Source organism: Ascaphus truei, chromosome 6, assembly GCF_040206685.1.
Source record: "Ascaphus truei isolate aAscTru1 chromosome 6, aAscTru1.hap1, whole genome shotgun sequence".
Classification (NCBI taxonomy): domain Eukaryota; kingdom Metazoa; phylum Chordata; class Amphibia; order Anura; family Ascaphidae; genus Ascaphus; species Ascaphus truei.
This window is the reverse complement of record NC_134488.1, coordinates 95,370,412-95,391,540: the sequence shown is the minus strand read 5'-3', so window position 1 is coordinate 95,391,540 and position 21,129 is coordinate 95,370,412. Positions and strand designations below refer to the sequence as shown.

The 21,129-nt window shown below is 45.6% G+C and overlaps 1 protein-coding gene across 2 annotated transcripts in view; it reads right to left on the bottom strand.

The window, feature by feature from the left end:
• The window catches only part of LOC142497427 (extracellular calcium-sensing receptor-like), a 77,446-nt gene that overhangs the window by 21,630 nt on the left and 34,687 nt on the right, over positions 1 to 21,129 (bottom strand). For both annotated transcript variants that reach the window (XM_075605201.1, XM_075605202.1), the window contains exon 3: positions 7,857 to 8,693. In XM_075605201.1, the coding sequence (XP_075461316.1) occupies positions 7,857 to 8,693 (837 nt within the window). The remainder of the gene's footprint in view (positions 1 to 7,856; positions 8,694 to 21,129) is intronic.

Here is a 21,129-nt window from a genome sequence, read left to right as displayed (position 1 = left end):
GAAATTAGCAGTGGAGGTAAAAGTATAAAGAAAATGTTTGTAGGGATGTGCTATAAACCACCAAATATCAGTGAGATTGAGGAAGCTAAAATACTTTTGCAAAAGGAGAAGGCATCAAAACTAGATCATGTTTGCATAATGGGGGATTTTAATTATCCAGATACAGACGGGGCAATGAGATTAGCATTACAGCAAAAGGAAATAGGTTTTTGGGGGTGCTTAAAGACTATTATATAACCCAAATTAAGAAAGAATTCACCCACACAGGAAAAATGGACGTGCCAAAAAAGAAGCTGATACTGCCGGGTCACTAAAACGAGCACTTTATTGTAGTGACGGTGCCATACACGAACAACAGGAACCTTGAGGAGAACCTCTGATGCTTTTCGTGCTGCCAAGCACTTTGTCAAAAAGTAGCGTTCTCCTCGAGTGTACCAGCACTTGTAGTGATTTGCCGCCTGTAGCTCCGCCCCGTTCGTAACTCACAAAGTCCCCCCTGGTAGAAAGAAACCACGGACGACATATGATGACGTAACGGAGTCGGTAACCACAGTAACCATGGCGACAAACAATCAAAACAAATGACAAATACGAATACTGATGCAGCCGGTTTAGAACCGAGTGCTTGGTGTGCTCGGTCCAGGGTGAGTGATTCTGCTTTCACATCTGTAAGAAATTGCTCTAGGATGTGTTGGACAATTAGGTCCACTGCCACAAATGTGGTGGCACTTAAAGAAGTCCTCTGCTTCAGCTGGTCCTTTCTTTTTAGAGTGCATGATTTAGCAGAGCGGGAGTATGACCAACCACACCTTGCAGTTACTAGTTTGTTTGTGGTTCTTTTTGTCTGCTTTGTAGCTGTTTAGTCCCTGCTAGTCTGGGATGGCTGATCTCGTTGGACACTCTGGAACCTCCGCAGCTTCATGGACAGATGCCTCTGGACCGGACCTCATCAGGGATGGACAGGTACGTGCAGATCTCTCCTCTGCAGGGTCCGCCTGATATAGGTCTTCATCTAGGGGGGACACCTCCACCAGGACGCGATGATGGGACGAGCCAATCGTCTGGGTGACCAGGCTTATGGAGCTACCATGCTCTGCGGTCACCCGGGGACTCACATCCGACACCCCTGGGACAGTCAACTCACCTTGGTCGGTATAGCGAGGTACCGATCCCAAGCATGATCCCGTGGGTACCATCGTTGTAGGCTGGACTGGCCGTGGTAGGGCCCACCGCAGGGTCCGCAACCGGAGCGGAGGTATAATTAAGTGACACGGAACCACTAGTGCTTCCGTACACATCAATAAGGGCGCACAGGCCCACAGCACCTGTGGCAGGAAACAGAAACGTAACCGCCACTGTCAGGGTTATGGCTCGCGAGGTAGGCACAGGGATGACAGGCCGCAAGTAATAGGTGCCACAGTGCTGGCACCGCGCATTGAGGCTTACAGGGCCGCCAGGCAGGCGACAAAGCACACACACACAGTGCAGATGGAATTGTTCTCCTACCCTTACTACCAGGTAGACACCCGGAAGAGAGTAATTGCATACTTCCAAATCCAAAGATTCACTTGAGGCAGCCATGGTACAGTGATTTCTCGCGTTGGTAAGACAGCTCCTCTTACTTTCACAGCTCACTGATGAATGAGCCTTCAGAGGCAGGGCTAACTCCAGGGCTAACTAGCTTCTCTAGGATTGGCTGATAGACCCGCTGATAGCTCCTCCCCTGGGTGGAATTAGAGGCCGGGGTGAATCAGAGTGGGACCTGCTCGACCTATGCCAGGCACGTTTAGGGGTGGGGCCAGGCTTTGGCGCCGAAAGGATGCAATCGGTCTTTGCAAGTTTTGCAAGTTTTTGCAATTGCAAGCCCATGCGGTCTACTGCGCTGGCGGGAGCGCCATTTTTGATGAGCTAAGTGCGCACTCACCATGCTGTGGCAGCCATTTTAGATCTCACATGAGGTGCACAGGATCCCTGCCACATACAACAGAGCCTGTCCCTTTTTCTTAGCAGTCAGAAATTGGGTTACACGCTCCCAGGACAATATTCCCTTCTGGAAGCTCCCAATACAGAACATAGCATTAGCAAAGTGGGGGGTCGCATTACCACGGACACACAGTCCAGTACAACTCCCCACAGTATGGGGTACGCACAGCACAGTGGTGCTGGTTGGATGTACCCCAAAAATGCTGTTTACCCCTAAGGAAGTCAGGAAGCTACCCATTTCTCAACAACATTTGCAGTAGGTGGTCCCCTTAACGGCAGCATGCACCAATCAGGGTATACGCTCCCAGGACACACAGCCCTGGTGGGAGCCCCATCAGATAACCCAAACACGGAACATGGGGGTCACGCATCTACGGACGGCACGCCCGTGCGATTCCCCCACAGCACAATGTACACGCAGCACAAGTTCTATTTTCAATATATCCCGTTTTACCTCCTCTCAGCGTCAGAATGCTACCGGGGCCCTGATCTCAGCTACTAATGCTACAGTGGTTCCCTTAATGGCAACTCGCACCTATTGGGGTACACACTCCCAGAACACGCAGCTCTGTTGGGAGCCCCAATATAGAACATAATGGGTTAAGGGTCTACATGCACCCTGATGCTGAATGTCACCAGGGGGCGCCCCAACAACATCCATCAAAGGAAAGGATTAGGGATTTCCGTATCTCTCACCAGGCTAGCCCTGTGAGGATTCTCCCTTTCCCCGCACAGTCTATGTGCTTGGTGCCCAGAGTCCCCCTCACATAATGGGGCTTACCCCTGGCCCTCTTACTGCAAAGTGGACTATGGGTACCCAATGGTCTCTGGCATTATACCATCAGGGGTCCAGGACTCATTCTGCATGGGCTGCTGCTGAAAGCCTGTCCTGCTTACTGCATCTCAGCAGCACCTCCAACTGTAACCCATGCCCCCCCCCCCCCTCTGGGAGAAGGACTGAATTACTGTCTAGTGTGGTGCTGAGGCAAAAGAGCTGAGTCTGCCACTGTGGTAAGGGGCAACATGACAGGCTTATGGGTGTTTCTGGGTTCTGGTTCATGGTGTCAGCACCTCCAGCAGTGATGGGAACCTTGGTGTATGGATGTCAGTCCCCACCACTGCTCTCCTTACCGCTCCTGCCCAGGAACTGACACACAGGTAGAGGTATGATGAACAGATGGATTTATTGTACATGCTGCAGCAGCTCTTTATACAGCATACACATGGAGGTCCAAAGTCCCAGGACTTCTGGATGGTACTGCCCTGATAGTGTGGGGCCTTGAGTCTTAATGTTCTTTAGGCCCTTAGGCCTAAAGTGGGCAAGCTCATCCTCGCAATAGTAGAGTCTGACAGCCCATGCTCTCACCTTGGAAGGCAGAGCAAGACTAATGTTGGGACACTCCTCTGATTAGGATTATTCCAGAAGGGGTTGGCTCATGATCTGCTGTACCCATCCTGATAGGCCTGCACAGGTCGTGAGTTACACCTCACTTCTGTCCATCACAGGGGGGTGTAATACCCACATAATTAACCTGCTACTCCCCTGCACTTACTAGGGGCTTACATAACAGTTGAAGAGACAGGTAGAATGAACTTAAGATGTTACATAAGTGTATACATTTTTAACATTGCATTTTGGGATTTGCAGTAGCTATTTAGACACATTTCTAAGAGACTTATATAGTACAGCATTGCCCTATAGGGCATATGGTGTGCTCATGCACATAATATATTAGATATTTATATGTATGTTATTTGACTCTGCTATTGCCTTATGGGTGCATACTTGGGATAACCCTATTTGTATCATTCTCTGTTATTTATGTAGCCCTGGCTATTTTTGGGCTACCAGTTTGCCCTCCTCCTGGCAGTAAGCCCTAGTACAACCAGGCTTGCCAGGAGTAATCATGGGTTTTCCCCACTTCTATGCAGCCTCAGTGAGTCACAGAGAAGGCAGTGCAACCAGGCCTTGTGTCCAATCTCTGTACTTAAGGGGCTGCAAAACTGACAGAAAATAATGTATGCAGCCATAGCAAGTGCTAAGGAAGGGGGAGGCTTGGTGTAGTCAGGAGGAACAGGAACCTCGCAAAGCACGACCTAGCCGGCCCTAAAGGGTGAATAGGTCTGGAGACAAAAGGCTATTGCTATCCTAGTCAAACCTCTGGCGGGTAATCAAGATACCTAGAAGGGGGGTGTACCTGGGGTTTCCCCAGGAGCCACCGAAGGAAGGATCTGCAAGACACTAGCAGCCAAAGGTGATGTAAGAGTACTGCACAGAGAAGAACCCAGAGTACTACTAGCCAGTAGCCAGACATTGGAACCACAGAGAACTTGTATTGGGCTGCAATCGTTTGCAGTATGCTGCATGAGGGAGTTTTGCCCAGCCTGGGATATATTGATGTCCAATCCCAGAGCTCTATACAAACTAAGGAAGGAGCCGGATGTGAGCTGCCGCACCCTCAGGTGACCAGGAAAGAGCTCTTTGTCAAGCGCTTATACTTCTAGTCGCCCGGGAAGAGGGGGTAAGACCAAGAAATCCCCCACACTATCCACACTATTGGGTGACATCAGATAAGGGGTCTCATGGGGAAATTCCATTGTCGAGTAAACTACCAGTCATGAATCCCACAATATTTAGAACTGTGTTTAGGGGTAGACCTAAAGGTTTGCCGTCATGTTTGTCGGGTACATCAGGTGTATCATCTAGGTTAGATACCGAGGACGAATCAGTATCTTCCCCAGGGTCCACAGGTACTATCAGAAAGTGTTAGGACCCCTTATTTCAGGGATACTCGGTGCCAATGAAGTGCACCAGATTTGTGTTGATTGACGGGGAAACTATAGATCACTGGTGGGATGAGGGAACATACCCCACTGAGGAAGCAGCTGAGGAACTCCGCAGGAGAATAAAGGAGATTAAGTTAGGTCTTGTAATTCTTAAAGGGCCTTCTATACTTTAAGAAGAGATAGCTCTGGAAGAACCTGTGTACTGGGTCTTAACAGGAAAGGCTCATGGTAAGAAGTTAACCAAATTCACTAGAGCAGACAGGGCCATAGTTACAAGGTACAGACTGTCTCATGGATATGAGAATCTTTATGTACCTGAGCCTATTATGGTAGAAATTGAGGAAAACAGAGAAGCCTGGCTCCAAGATGCTGTAATAGACTATTTACGTTTAAGAAACAGTAGTTCTGCTTATCAGACTGTGGAAAGGGCATGGTACCTGATGAGGGTCTGGAGTGTAGGCCAAGGGATCTTCAAGGATAAGGTAGAGTACCGTCCTGAAAATGGCCCAACCAAATCCTATTTTGTTCATGTAGATAATCACACGGGTCGCATAGTGAAGAAGCCTGACCCCATGCACTATTATTAATACAGGATAGTCCCTGTTGGAGAAATCCAAGAAATCAGTTATCACCATCCGAGGTGGGTGGGTATTTAATCTGCAGGTACTAGGACGGTATTAACGGTGTACCCTGTTAATGTCTTTATGTATTTGTTGCAGGTTACTCACCTACAGGATGGCCCAGCAAATTCAGGTCCTAGTGGTGACCATTGGATTCCACCAGAGGGAGTGTGTAGCCCTGGCTGGTTTTAGGCTACCAGTCTGCCCTCCTCCTGGCAGTAAGCCCTAGTAAAGCAGGCTTTCCAGGAGTACTCATGGTTTTTCCCCACTTCTATGCAGCCTCAGTTAATCACAGAGACGGTGGTGAAACCAGGCCTTGTGTCCAATCAGGGGCACGGGTCTGGTTCTTGCTTTCTCTGTACTTAAGTGGCTGCACTTCCTAAAGTTAATCAGTTGCCTCTACTTTGAGAGAGGCTGGTCTACTCATAACAATTGTGCAGGGCTCTGCCATTCAGTGGCCCCCCCTTAGGGGAATGGAGGGAGACTATTCCCCTCACTCCACCAGGAAGTAAGGGAAGAGCTAGGACTGCTTTTGGTGCCTTAGGCCAGGAGTGCAAGGTCCAGGGACATCCTAAGGGTGAAGGCCCTAAGCTCTGTGCTGTGTATGCTGTTCTATTGAAGTGTGCTAATAAAGTGTTGCTGTTTCACCATACCTTTTTGCCTAAGACTGAGATCTATCAGGTAGACGAGTACAGAAATTCTCCTGCAGGGATTTCTCCCCTCATCCAAGGGGGCTGCAAGAGATAGAGGCGCTGTCACCGTGAGCACGAATCTGTTATATCCCAGAAGCCTGTTCTGATATCGGGGGAGACTCAAATCAACTGTAAGCCAGCAGGTATGCACCACACGCCATGTAGTAGCAGTGTAATTTTCCAGAGGGGGGGATAGGGGGGAACATGCACTACATATAGGTACATGTGGTTTCATCTTCTATATAGGTTTGTCCGTGCCTATATGCACTTAGCATTAGCTCTCTGGATATAGTGATGTTTCCCACAACTACAAGTATACTGTACATCTGATTTATCTGCTGCACCATTTACCTTTGTCTTAGCTGGCATATGGACCATCCTTCCCCTATTCACTTTCGTATAGGGGATTACATATTTGGTTACATGATGTGTATGCCAACTGATTTATAGGTGGCACCCACTTTCTAAGAGGATTTTATTACACCACATATTATATGTTCATTATTTTATTTTATATGTTTATTAAAACGTTACTGTTTTTTCACTTTTAGTCCTATGTGAACATTTATGTATTATATATGTCAGCTGATGGTTAGGCTCTGGTCATTGACCATTCTGTTAGGGATATTCATATCTCATGGATTCACCCACTCACCCACTTTTTTGCTACAACGAGTGCTAGATATAGGAACTTTTTGGGTTCTCTTTGGACCCACCCAGTTAAAATGCTTGTATGTTTCCTATAGCGCCCAGTTATTAATAATATCTGTTATTAGTATTAGGCTGAGCAGTATGGTCACTTTTTCCGTTAATAGTCATGGAGCTTGACTACAATGCAGCCATCTTGGTCAACTCTGCGCATGCACGTCAGTAGTGGAGTTTAATGTTTATATTAACCCCTTTTTAACCCTTTATACCCTGCTAGTTATGGAAAACCATGACTAGTTGACCACTTGGGCTACTAAGTGGGTAATATTTACTGTGATATATTTTAAGTCAGTTTTTATTATCTATTTCATGCTGAATTAGTTTATCTTGCCCAGGTATATAATGCATAATATATTGGCTATTAGATAAACAGATCGCCAATCTTGAGAAGGTGATTTTAAAAAATGCGGTATTTCTGCTGTTAATCATTTCCCGATAAATATCGGAACATGATGTATGGCATGAAAATACCAAACAATGCGGGATTATGCTGATATTTTAACGAATCCGATATTTTTAACAGGTCCCATAAAAGATGCATTATTTTTAGCAACGTTGATATATTGCACTATAAAAATAACGCTTTTTTGGACGGTAATGCCGCATATTCTTATTATATATGCTTATATGTTTGTTTTATCTTATATAAGAAATCTTACCCCCACACACTGAGAAGATCTGTGAATTTGAAAGCTATGTTTCCATGTTAATTTCTAAGACTAGATTTTCATTATAAATCTGTGAGGGCATTATTATAGAGCACTTAGATTGCATTTTGTTTTAACGTAATTACTGCATAATATTCCATTTCTTTTCTTGTTGTTGACTCACCTGTTGTAGGAACAATCTAAATGCAAGCCATGAAAACTCTTCTCAGTAAGATCTGGTAGTAAAATGCATTAGATCTATTAATTTCGTGCTGATTTGCAATAGGTTAAGGGAAAACATTTTTTGATGCATTTTCAGCAAATGATAAAGGGTTGTTCTATATAAATAAAAAGAATTCCCCAGTGTGATTGGAAATATTACATCATTTAGACTTGCTAAAGCTTCCGGATTACATTACCTGCCAGGGTTCAAAATTGTCCACAGTAGCACATGATCCATTTACAAAGGGACCTTTTCCTTGTTTGCATGAAATCAAGCCGTGTATTGCATGGGCAATACTATAAGCGGCATTATATGCATTGTAGCTGCTAGTTAAGTCGCTCATATCAAGAAATAATACATCCTTTTCTAGAAGACTCTCATTTCCTCCACAGAACTGGACACTTCCTTCCAGTCTAACATTAATGTCCTGAAGATTATTACGTACAGGCAACTTGCAGCCAAACATTTCCTCCCAGAAATCTTGAATAAATATATCCTTTGGATTCTTAGAAGGATGAAGACTAGTGAGAAAATCCCTGAATCCAGGCATGTTGCCTCTTCGATTCGAGAACCCCAAAACTCCCTGCAATGTATTTAAAAAAGATGTATACAAAGTATAGTCGGTGGACCAGCCATCACTTGCTATCCATGTCTTTCCTGTGATGTTCCTCCTGGATATCTCCTGTATTATGGGATGGAAGTTGTAATAACTGGAGAATACAACAATGACCTGTGCAGTGGACATTCCAATAACATCTGCTATATACTCAGTTCTTTTACTGGAGTATGTTGTGGGTATTCCTAAAAGGAACTCTATGCAGACACCTGCTTTCTCCACTTCTGCTTTCAAAGTCTGAGTGCCCTGCTGACCATAGTCACTCTCATCTGACAATATCCCAATCCAGGTCCATTTGAAGTGTATCATCAACTTGGCAATGCCAACGGCCTGTAAATCATCACTGGGCACAGTCCGCAGGAAAGATGGAAATTGAATGGTGTCACTTAAAACAGAAACAGTGGATGCAAAACTTATCTGAAAATAAATTAAAGTTAAGTGAATAATAGGATTTTGAAGACAATGTTTGTATTAGACACACTACACATCATATTATATTGTAATTATTTTGAAATAATGCGTTGGCCCAGGCCCCTTTTTGCTCACGGCCAATGCAGACACAATGGTGTCTGCTACCGCTAGTGTATTGTTTATGTTATGCTACAGTGCGCCAGTGGGAGCAATAACATCTGCTACATGTGTATATGAAATCTATTAAACAAATGAAACATAAAGAAAGAAGAAAAGAGAAGGGTAAGGTCCCATAGTGTAAATCTGTGATTTAATAATGATGTAGTTAAAACAAAGGATTTATGCGCTCACATTTTGTGCAATACGTTATTTTATCTGCATCATGATTAAATCAGAGAATGACACTAGGAGAGCAAGCACTTCTCTTTTCTTCTTTCTTTAGGTTAAATCTCGATTGGTCAGTCCTACTATATGAAACTGCAGCACAACAGTGCGACCATTTTTGGAGACTCTTTAGGACCACTTTCCTGTCATTTTTTATCTTTGAACACTTGCTATTTATATTATGGATTGTATTTTACATTATTTTTTACTTTTTTCTAATTGGATTTATTCTATATTTTTTTAGTTGGATTTTCTGCTGGACGTTTCAATTTTTTATTTTATTTTTGTAACGGTTCGGAGGACTCGCTCTTCCCAGCGTGCCCCCGTCACCTTGGTCCCTCCGGCTAATCCTTCTCTTTCCTTAACTTCCCGTTCTCTGCCCCACTCCTTTGCGGGGCGGTCGTTGCGCTCCCATTCGCGGTCCGAACACATGCGTGGTCCTCTCAATGTGCACGCGCGTTCCCGGTCCCTGGTCTCCCGTCAGGGGACTCACGCCTCTCGGCGTACGTCCGTCTCCTTACCCACTTTCTCTGCTCTTTCCCCCTCTCTTACCTTTCAGCCGAGCACCTCCTCCGCGATGCTTCCCCCACGCTCCGGCACTCGTGTATTGCGCGCACGTGACAGCATTACAGAGGGTGCACGCACCCGCTCTACTTACCTATCCTCCCCCCGGTACTGGCTCCGCCCCCCGGAGCTTACAGGCCATTACCCTAGATTACCTCCCTGTCTTCTCCCATACTCTCTCACACCTCTCCCTGCAAGCTCCCAGACAAACCCCTGCTCCTTCCCTTCCTACTATTTGTCCTCCCTCCTTTATAACCCCAGTCTGTCCTCTCTTTCCTTGCTCTGTATAGCTTTCCTGTAGCTCCTTTGTGTGCAGTGTCTATGCCCAGCTCCCTTGTCTATTTCAGCTCTGGTTCCTTTCCCTGCCCTTGTTTGGATTCCCTTGGTTTGAACTTGAACTCTGCTTTGGACTTTGACTACGCTGCCTTCTCCTGCCTTTGAACCTTGGCTTTCGGACATCACTAGGCTGCTTTCTCCTATCCCTGAACTCTGGCTCTTGGACAAATACCTTCCGACCTCTGGTGTCCCGGACTCAGCAAGTATAACGTTAACCCTTACTCCCCAGGCCCGGCGACGCAATTACCACACTCCGGGCACGCCCTCACTGCTGTGGGTGCGTGTTATACCCTTACCCACCTCAGTATTGGGGACTGGCCAGCTCTGCGGGCATACAGGCGTTACATTATGCAGAGCCCAACAAATGTAGACCCCCCTGAGGTGGACCAAGGTGTTACTATGGAACACTGGCAATTCCTAAGCAATCAACTCACTGATGTCACTGAGAAACTTTCTACCCTATCTCTCCGGGAATCTCCTGTGACACCACCTACCCCGGCCCCAATACCTCTAAGTAATCCGGGACCACGTATTCCACCCCAAACAGTATGATGGGACCCCTCGCCTGTCGAGGATTCCTGAACCAGTGTGAGGTCCAATTCGAAATGTCGCCGTTCCACTTCCCTACTGGTCATTCCAAGGTGGCCTACGTATATGCCCTACTCACTGGCGACGCCCTCGCTTGGGCTTCTCCCCTCTGGGAACATAGATCTGACCTAACTCAAGATTATCTCAAATTCCGGCATGAGTTCCAACTAGTTTTTGATACACCGGCACGTAGGGAGACTGCTGCATTCTCTTTATTTCACCTTTCTCAGGCTCGTAGGTCGGCTACAAGATATGCGGTGGAGTTCCGCACCATTGCTGCAGAGACACAGTGGAACGATGAAGCTCTTGCTGCAGCATACTGGCATGGTTTGTCCGAATCTCTCAAGGATGACCTTGCAGCCCATGTCCGGCCTTCATCTCTCGAGGAACTCATCGCTCTCAGTATCCAAATGGATCAACACACTCAAGAACGACACCATGAGCGTCACCGGTCTCATTCTCTCTCATCCTTGCCTGTTTCTCTTATGTATCCTCCACTGCCCTTTTCTGCGTTGGACGCTCCCGAACCGATGCAAATTGGTAGCCAACAGCTTCGGTCCGCTGAAAAATCACGACGTCGGGAGAAGGGTCTCTGCAATTACTGCGGCTCCCCAGAACACCAACTTCGTCAGTGTTGCTTGAAACCGGGAAACGGGAATGCCCAGTAAAGGTAAAGGGGCTTCTACTGGGTACTATTTCTCCTTGCCCCTCTCTCCCTAAGGAACTACTGAAGAAGATATTCCTCCCCATCACCCTTGTGGGTCCTGATCTCCAAATAGAAGTTAAAGCCTTCATCGACTCCGGGTCTGGTGGCAACTTTCTTGATCATGCCTTCGCTTGCAACAACCAGATTCTGCTAGTCAAAAAGAACTCACCCATCGGCCTCGAGGCCATTGACGGTCGACCGCTTCAACCAGCATTCATCATTTGGGAGTCCATTCCTCTTACCTTGACCACCGCGGATGGTCATAACGAGGTAATAGTCTTTGATGTTTTCCATTACCCTACTGTCCAGGTTATAGTGGGATTGCCGTGGCTGCAGCTTCACAACCCACGTATTGATTGGACCAATGTTTTGCCGATCCAATGGGCTGACTCCCCAAAAAAGATGGTCTCTTCTTCTGTTGCCGTGCTAGCTGGCCTCGACACCACCTCATCTTCTCACTCTGCTTTGCCGAAGGTATACCATGAATACTTAGATGTCTTCAATAAAACTCAGGCCGAAGTTCTACCTCCTCATCGCCTTTACGACTGATTTAATTCCTGGAACAATTCTACCCAAATCTAAATCTTATCCCTTATCTGTGCCCGAGACGGAAGCGATGACAGCCTACATCCAGGAGAATCTTAAGAAAGGGTTCATCCGGAATTCTTCCTCCCCCGCCAGGGCAGGCTTCTTCTTCGTGAAGAAGATTGATGGCTCTTTAAGACCCTGTATCGACTTTCGTGGGCTAAACAAAATCACCGTAAAGGACCGGTACCCCCTTCTTCTGATTTCAGAACTTTTCGACCGTTTACAAGGAGCCTCCATTTTCCCGAAACTCGATTTAAGAGGAGCCTACAATCTCATTCGTATAAGAGAAGGGGACGAATGGAAAACCGCGTTTAACACGCATTCGGGACATTACGAGTACTTAGTGATGCCATTCAGCCTCTGCAATGCCCCTGCTGTTTTCCAGGAGGTCATGAATGATATCTTCCGGGACGTGTTGGGTACCTTCGTCATCGTATATTTGGACGACATCCTCATTTTCTCCAAAAGCTTGGAGGAGCACATTCACCATACCAAATTGGTTCTCTCTCGGCTTCGTACTAATCGCCTCTACGCAAAAATGGAGAAATGTTTGTTCCATCAATCTTCCACAGCCTTCTTGGGCTATATAATTTCTGACAAAGGCTTTACCATGGACCCCGAGAAATTGAAGTCTTTACTCGATTGGCCGTTACCGAACTCTCTCAAGGCCGTACAGCGCTTCCTTGGCTTTGCCAATTACTATCGGAAATTCATCCGAAACTTCTCTACTATTGCTCTACCCATCACTGCTCTCACCAAGAAAGGTGCTGATCCGACTGTTTGGTCCCCTGAAGCCATCGAAGCCTTCGACTTTCTCAAGAGAGCCTTTATGTCCGCCCCTATCCTTTGGCATCCGGATACTTCCCTTCCTTTCACTCTCGAAGTAGATGCCTCGGATGTGGGAGCCGGCGCAGTGCTTTCTCAGAGATCCTCCCCACAGGAAAAACTCTATCCGTGTGGATTCTTTTCCAGAAAATTGTCTTCGGCCGAGAGAAATTATGATGTCAGGAACTGCGAGCTGCTGGCCATCAAATTGGCCCTCCAAGAATGGAGACATCTCCTCGAAGGTACCAAAGAGCCAATAGCCATCCTCACCAATCACAAAAACTTATTGTATATTGAGGGGGCTCGTCGTTTGGTTCCCTTCAAGCTCGTTGGGCCTTGTTCTTTTCTAGGTTCAATTACACAATTTCTTACATTCCGGGCACCAAGAAAATCAAGGCCGACGCTCTATCTCATCAGTTCTACACTGAGAACGAATCTAACGAATCTTCGGAGCCGATTCTTCCTGCTACAGTGGCGCCCGCCTTTAGCCTAAATTGGCTTTATCCGCGGCTCTCTGATAATCTCGGCCAGATGCGTTTTTTTTTTGGTCCGGAGTGAATTGCGTTATTTTAGCGCTCGTGATATTAGCATTTTATTCTTGCTGTCTGCAATACTGCAATGCCGTGTAAAAACTCAGGGGGGCATTTGCGAGCTTTTGTCTTGGAAGTCTAATACCTTCGCGGTTCAACCTACGTCAGTACAGTCTGTGTGTGCGCGCGCGCAGTAATTGTAAATTTGCATATTTACAGTATACATGCATTTGCAGTGCTGTACTGTACAGTATGTCTCATTTGAAAATTGTTGAAACGCATAGGCATGTACAGTACTATAACAGTGTCACATTTCGGCATATACAGCGCTCTCCCCTCGCTCAGGATAATTTAATGCACTGCAGGGTATTTCAACTTCCTATCTTCTCTACAATGCAGTACATCTATCCCACACCATTCCTTTGAACATGTGTCTTTCTGGTTTCAATCACATTCCTGCTTGACAGCAGGTGATTACTGCGCATGCGCCTGTAACTTCGCCCACCACTGCTTGCTTGAGTGAGTGACCAAAAAAATAAAAATAATTTTTATTCTAATTTTTTATTTTTATTTTCTCCACAAGCCTGCAAAAACCATCTTGATATTACGATATTCAATCTGTGCTGTAGCTTTTGACTGCGACCCTGTGCGTTTGACTGCACATGGTTGATTTGTGTGCTTTTTACGTACTGTATTTGTGAGTGTAGGGATCATATTATTATGATGAATTGCCTTTTGAAATTAAAGTATGTAATTAACTTTGAACTTCATGCAGTTGTACCCTGTAGCCCCCTCCCCCACGCACACACACAAGGCTCACTCAAGGATTTTAAACTCTTATCGACAGACACCTCCACAGAATCATTCATTTTCTGACGCTTGCCATTGTGTTCTTAATCCGTCCCTAGCCGAGCGTCAGCGCACTGCGCCTGCGTGTAATCCTCTTTCAGATGGAAGCTAGCTGATTACTGCGAATGACTCATCCAACCCCCCCTCCAACCCTTTGAGGCTTTGTTTGCAGTAACGCTTTGGAAAAATCCCTTCTCGAATTTGATATGTAAATCTGATTTGCACAACACTGTGAGAATTGAGAGTTAAAAAACCCATTAACTGATTCATGTTGTTTTGTCATTCATTCCTTTTCTTTGGTGTACTGTAGGTGTGTGTGTGTGTGTGTGGGGGGGGGTTGTTGTCAATGATTATCATGAATGTAAATAAATATTTATTTTATCAGGATTTTTTTTTTTTATATAAAACGCTTGCCATTGTGTTTTTAACCCATCCCTAGCAGAGCATCACCTCTCTATGCACCTGTGTGTAATCCTCTTTGGGATGGGAGCTAGTTTATTACTGCGCATGCGCCTGTAACTTCACCCACCACTGCTTGCTTGAGTGAGTGACCAAAAAAAATAAATTATTCTAATTTTTTTAATTGTTATTTTCTCCACAAGCCTGCAAAAACCATCTTGATATTACAATATTCAATCTGTGCTGTAGCTTTTGACTGCGACCCTGTGCGTTTGACTTCACATGGTTGATTTGTGTGCTTTTTACGTACTGTATTTGGGGGTGTAGGGATCATATTATTATGATGAACTGCCTTTTGAAATTATGTCATTTCTTTGAACTGCTGCACAGCTAATCCTTCATGCAGCCCCCTCCCCCACGCACACACACAAGGCTCGCTCAAGGATTTGAAACTCTTATCGATAGACACCTCCACAGAGTCATTCATTGTCTGAAGCTTATTATTGTGTTTTTAATCCGTCCCTAGCCGAGTGTCAGCTCACTGCGCCTGCGTGTAATCCTCTTTGAGATGGGAGCTAGCTGATTACTGCGCATGACTCACCCAACTCCCCCCCCCTCCAACACTTTGAGGCTTTGTTTGCAGTAATTCTTTGGGAATATCCCTTCTCGAATTTGATATGTGAATCTGATTTGCACAGAATTGTGAGAATTGAGAGTTAAAAAAACCCATTAACTGATTCATGTTGTTTTGTCATTCATTCTTTTTCTTTGGTGTACTGTAGGTGTGTGTGTGTGTGTGTGTGTGTGTGTGGGGGGGGGGGGGGGGGTGTTGTTAATGATTATGATTAGCATGAATGTAAATAAATATTTATTTTATTTTATCAGGAACCAAAAAATACAAATATAAAAATAATCATGAATAATACATAATGCAGTCTTTATTAAGTTCTTCTGGCAGATGGAAATTGAGGGCCGGTGGATAAACATGAATAATGCACATTGATAATAATATTATTTAATAATATATAATTTATAATATATATATATATAGTAATATAATTTTTTCCGTCTTTATCTTCTTTCTCATTCTGTGTACAGTACAGTAGTTCATTGAGAGGAGAGGTTTTGTGTACATCATTACTGCTGTTTAGATACTGTACACTTGACTGTACAAACAGTTCAGACTGTACACGACCCCCCCCCCTTTCTCCCAGTCCATCCTTTTTTCCTGAAAAGACAAGAAAACAAAAAATTTGTGTAGTTATGTGCGTACTGTATTATGGCATTGTGTGCTGTGTAGTACTGTTAAACTAGTCTATACTGGAACTACTGTATACTGTGACTACTGTTAAATAGTTTGGAACCAGATGGCTGGTGCTGCTCTCTCTGGAAATAAATAAATTGAGCAGTTAGGTGCATCCTCTACTGTATTATGGCATTGTGTACTGTATACTGTATCTACTCCATATTGGACTACAGTACGCTGTTAGCACTGTCAAACAGGTCCATACTGGAACTACTGTATACTACTGTTAAATACTTTGTAAATAGATGGCTGGTGCTGCTCTCTCTGGAAAGAAAGAAATTGAGCAGTTACTGTACAGTAGGTGCATACTGTATTATGGCATTGTGTACTGTATAGCTACTCCATATTGGACTACAGTATGCAGTTACCGTAGTACTGTCAAACTAGTCTATACTGGAACTACTGTATACTCTGACTACAAGGAAAGAAAAAATCTGTGCCATACTTACCTGTATCATACTGTACTTACAATAGTACAGTACAGTACTTCCGTATACCATACTACCTTCCTGATGCTTGCCCATTACGCGCGATCACAATAGGCAACACAGTCGCAATATGGTCAATATATTTATTGCAGCGTTCCACCGTGAGTACATCGTTCCAAAACTCAGTATGCCAACTCATCCTTTTTGGAGGGTTTCACGACTTTTCATATATGGTCCTTCAGCTGATGCCAGACCATTTCGATCAGATTGAAGTCTGGCGATCTGTCATTGGAAAAAAAGTACAATTAGTTTAAGAGATACAGGACACAGTAAAAACAGCGGGAAAAAATGAGACACGGTTACCGCACTTACTCCGCTGGCGTCTTCACCCAGTTGATACTGCGCTCAAGGATATGCTCTGTTGACGCGGTGTGCTTCGGATCGTTGTCCTGGTAGAAACGGTGACCATCCGGGAACTCGCGTGTGATGTATTCCACAATCTCAGGCACAATTTTGTCTTGGAAGAAAGCTTTATTCATGATTGCTATAATAAGAAAAGAAAAGTGCTCAAAAAACTGCACACTAGTAAAGTACAGTGCATAAGGCTACATTAAATTTTATATATTTTACCTTCAAAGATGACGATGCATCCTGGTCCACACCTAGAGATGGCACCCCACACATGCATCTTCACTGGGTGTTTTGGACACGGCTTCATAGATATGCAACCTTTTTTGTGGAATGCAAAGGTGGCGAATCTCTCCAGCGAAACAGTAGTCTCGTAAGTGAAGATGCAATCCTGGAACATTTCTCCACTGTCGATCCATGCCTGGACCTGGACCACTCTCTTGATTTTGTTAACGTCCCTTATCATGGGGTACGCTCTGTAATGACAAGGAATAAATAATTTTAGTGGTACAGTACAGTTTCTTAAACAAAACTTTTACCTCCTGTATTGTCCAATACTAACCTCACACGTCCATATTTCCATCCAATTCTGCGTCTCATCTTCTTTATGCTGGTCACGGATACAGTGAGATTGTGATTTTCCTGCAGAGTGTATTTGACCCTTAATGCACTCTTCTCATCAGTCGCCTCACTTATTTTGTCGACCAGAAGAGTTGTCTCCCTACAATGTACAGAAAAACAATCCGGTAAGTTACAGTGCAGTAGGCCACAAGCACAGCACATCATTTGGTGTAAAAATAGTATACAACGAGATATTGTTCTATAAATATGCATCAATATAAAAAATATATATACTGTTGTAATATAAATAGACCGAAATAACTAAAATATTAGATACAGTAGATCTACAGTACACAATATATTGTTCTATTAATATGCAGCAATATAAAAAATATACATATACTGTTGTTATAGAAATATACCGAAATAACTATAAAATTAGATACAGTAGATCTACAGTACACTATTACAGTACACCAGTAGATCTACAGTACAATATTTTATAAAAAATAAATAAATTTAGTTATATAAATATACTTAGGTGTTAGTTATCGTTGCTGTCCTTTTGCGTTCTCTGGTTTTTCCGTGTGCATGATAGCTCACAGTGGTTGCTGGCACAACGATGCCAGAAGTAGCTAACCAGCGTTGGATAGCAGCAATTCGGTGTCCGCTCGTGTACATCGTGTACATCTCCTTAATTCCTTAAATCCATGGCATGGATGTGATGAATGGGACCTTCGACCACCTTCCATCACCAAGCACACCCCCTCCACCAGAAGATTTTGTGTACATATATGCCGTTGAGGAGGATAACCCCGTCAAGACCACGCCAGGAGACAACACGGCGACCAAGACAGGAGGAAAGCTTCCTCCCAGACAACCTACCCTCGCCCGCCGCCACAAGCACACCCGCTCACAGAAGAACACCTACATTCACTCGCATCGATACGGTGCCCGACATCATCCTGCGCGATATGCCACCAGCACTCAGGGAGAAGTATAGGGTGATGAGTGCTGGTGTACCCCACAAGTATGCCTTGTTAATTTTTAATCACCATGTATCCTACTTGATGTATTGGGCCTTCAAAGTGAACTACGAAGGAAATCATGAAAAAAAGGCGCTTCCTGACAATTTAAGAAAGACCATTCTGGAGGAATTGCGGTGCTTTTTTTCAATTACAGATCCTGTAATGAAAGGCGTTCGAGACTGCATTAATGGCATATTGCGCCATGCAAGGCATTGGCCATGGAAGGACAATCTTGAGGGGTACGCATTTGCGTGAGTGTTCAACTGTTGTAAATGTTTGGTAAATGTTTTGTTCCAGTCCCCGTGGGCCACAAACAGACCGGTTTTCAAGGTTGTCCTGAAAACTGGGCCCGTTTACAGCCCTCGAGGACTGTAGTTGTGCAGGGTTGACTGACTGTTCTGCACACCATCCCACTGTAAATGTTTTGACTTGCCATTCTTTAATAAAGGAGATGATGCGTTTTGTATATTTTATGAATAAAGAATTTTTTGTAATAACAGGTAAGACCATACTGTTGTGCTGAACTGTACTGTACATGTTTTGGCCTGCTGTACTTAAATAAAGGAGATGTTGTGTGTTTTAACTTGTCCCATCCCACTGTAAATATTTTGACTTGCCGTTCTTTAATAAAGGAGATGTTGTGTGTTTTAACTTGTATTAATAAATAAATATTTGTATTTACTGTACAGAAGATCTGCACAATTCCAGTACCCGAGGGCCACAAACAGGCCCGTTTTTCAAGGTTGTCCTGAAAATCGGGCCTGTTTGCGGCCCTCGAGGCCCAGTAGTGGTGCAGGCCCAGTAGTGGTGCAGGCCTGACTGACTGTTCTGCACACCATCCCACTGTAAATGTTCTTGCCGTTCTTTTATAAAGGAGATGTTGCGTTTTGTATATTTTATGAATAAAGATTTTTTGAAGTGAAACTTCTTTAGTGGCACCTCATTCGAACTGGGGCAAAAATGGATTGTGGAGACAGAAATGAAACGGATGTGACGTCAGTGCTGGCAGTTGAGGCCGGGCTGTGTTCTGGCTCAGCCCGACCCCAACACTGACATCACACCCGCTCAAAAAATATATGTGGTGGCGGCGATAGCCGCCGGCGCCGCTCCTAACGGCCGGCCGCAATTTCCCCCAGTTGGAGATGGGCACGGGCGGCATCCGGGGCAGTGGGGACCGGGCCCGGCTCTCCTGCTACAATCTGCTGACCGGCTCCTGGGACCAGGCCCGCTCTCTGTCCCAGCCGCACGCCAAGCTCAAATTACAGCAGTAGCTCTGTACTCCATCGGGGGCGAGTGCTTCTGCTGCACGGTGATGGGGGCAGCATCTACTGCTTGAACCGAGCGGCACCCTGCAAGTCCCCCTGCCCCCGGAGCAAGCCGGGGGGAAGATGGGCACCCTTCCCCATTTGTGCTCTCCTTGCCCGAGGGGAAGATAATCCATTAAAGCAGAGGTGTATATACAGTACATGTGCAATGTATGTTTTCTAGGGTCACAGGCCATTGACATGTCACACACACACACACTGACACAAACACACACACTGACAAACACACACACACATAAATACATACACATACCTCCGCAGGTGGGCTTGCTGCCACAGGATACACGGGCTGGTCACTCCTCTGCGCCGGGCTGGAGACTCCTCTGCGCGGGGCTGCACACTCCTCTGGCGCGGGGCGGGAGACTCCTCTGGTGCCGGCCGGGAGACTCCTCTGGCGCGGGGCGGGAGACTCCTCTGGCACGGGGTGGGAGACTCCTCTGGCGCGGGGCGGGAGACTCCTCTGGCGCCGGGCGGGAGACTCCTCTGCCCCCGGGCGGGAGACTCAGACAGAGCTCCCCCCGCTGGGCTCACTCGCATACAAGCAGGAAGGGGAGCTGTTCAGCTGCCGCCAACCTCTGCGCAGCCCGCGCCGCGCATGCGCAGTAGTCATGGCGACCCTGTCGGACGCCATGCATGCGCAGAAGCGTCTGGCAGCGGCGCCGTTCCACCCACGCGCCCATTACATTTTGAATAAAAGGACACGGAGCGCAGACCACCCACCCACACCCCCTGTGTCACACTGTAACACACACGCACACTCAGTCACGCGCACACTCAGTCACGCGCACACAGTCACACGCACAGTCACAGTCACGCATAGTCAGTCACATGCACACTCACAGTCACATGCACACTCACAGTCACATGCACACTCACACGCACACGCACAGTCACATGCACACGCACAGTCACACGCACAGTCACACGCACACTCACATGCACACTCACATGCACACTCAGTCAGTCGCACGCAGTCAGTCGCACGCACAGTCACACGCACACTCTCAGTCACACGCACAGTCACATGCACACTCACAGTCACATGCACACTCACAGTCACATGCACACTCACATGCACACTCAGTCAGTCGCACGCAGAGTCACATGCACACTCTCAGTCACACGCACACTCTCAGTCACACGCACACTCACAGTCGCACGCACACACGTAGGCATGCTCAGAACTGTACATCACAAGAGTATTAAAAAAAATACAAGACACAAACTGTACTGTATGTACTGGTATAGAAGACACATACTGTATGTACTGGAATACATGTAGAATAAATGCATACTTTTTATTTTTTCTGTTTTATTATACAGTACATATATAAAAAAGTATTGTATAGTGTCTGAAAACATCAGCATACTGTTTCAGGTATTCTATCCTAATCAATAACAACGGCCACTAAACTGTAGACTCCGGTACGTGGTTTTTTAAATCCGATTCAGCAATGTGCAGGCATTGTTACACAAAGCGATATTATCCATCGAAATCCCTCTATTTGCCGTTTTCTTTTCTGAGGAAAAACAAAAATAAAAGTTTACTGTAATGGTCAGTCCCCTAAAGAAGTTCCCAGTCAGTCCCACCAATAATTTTCTCCGGGGGCGTCTCCT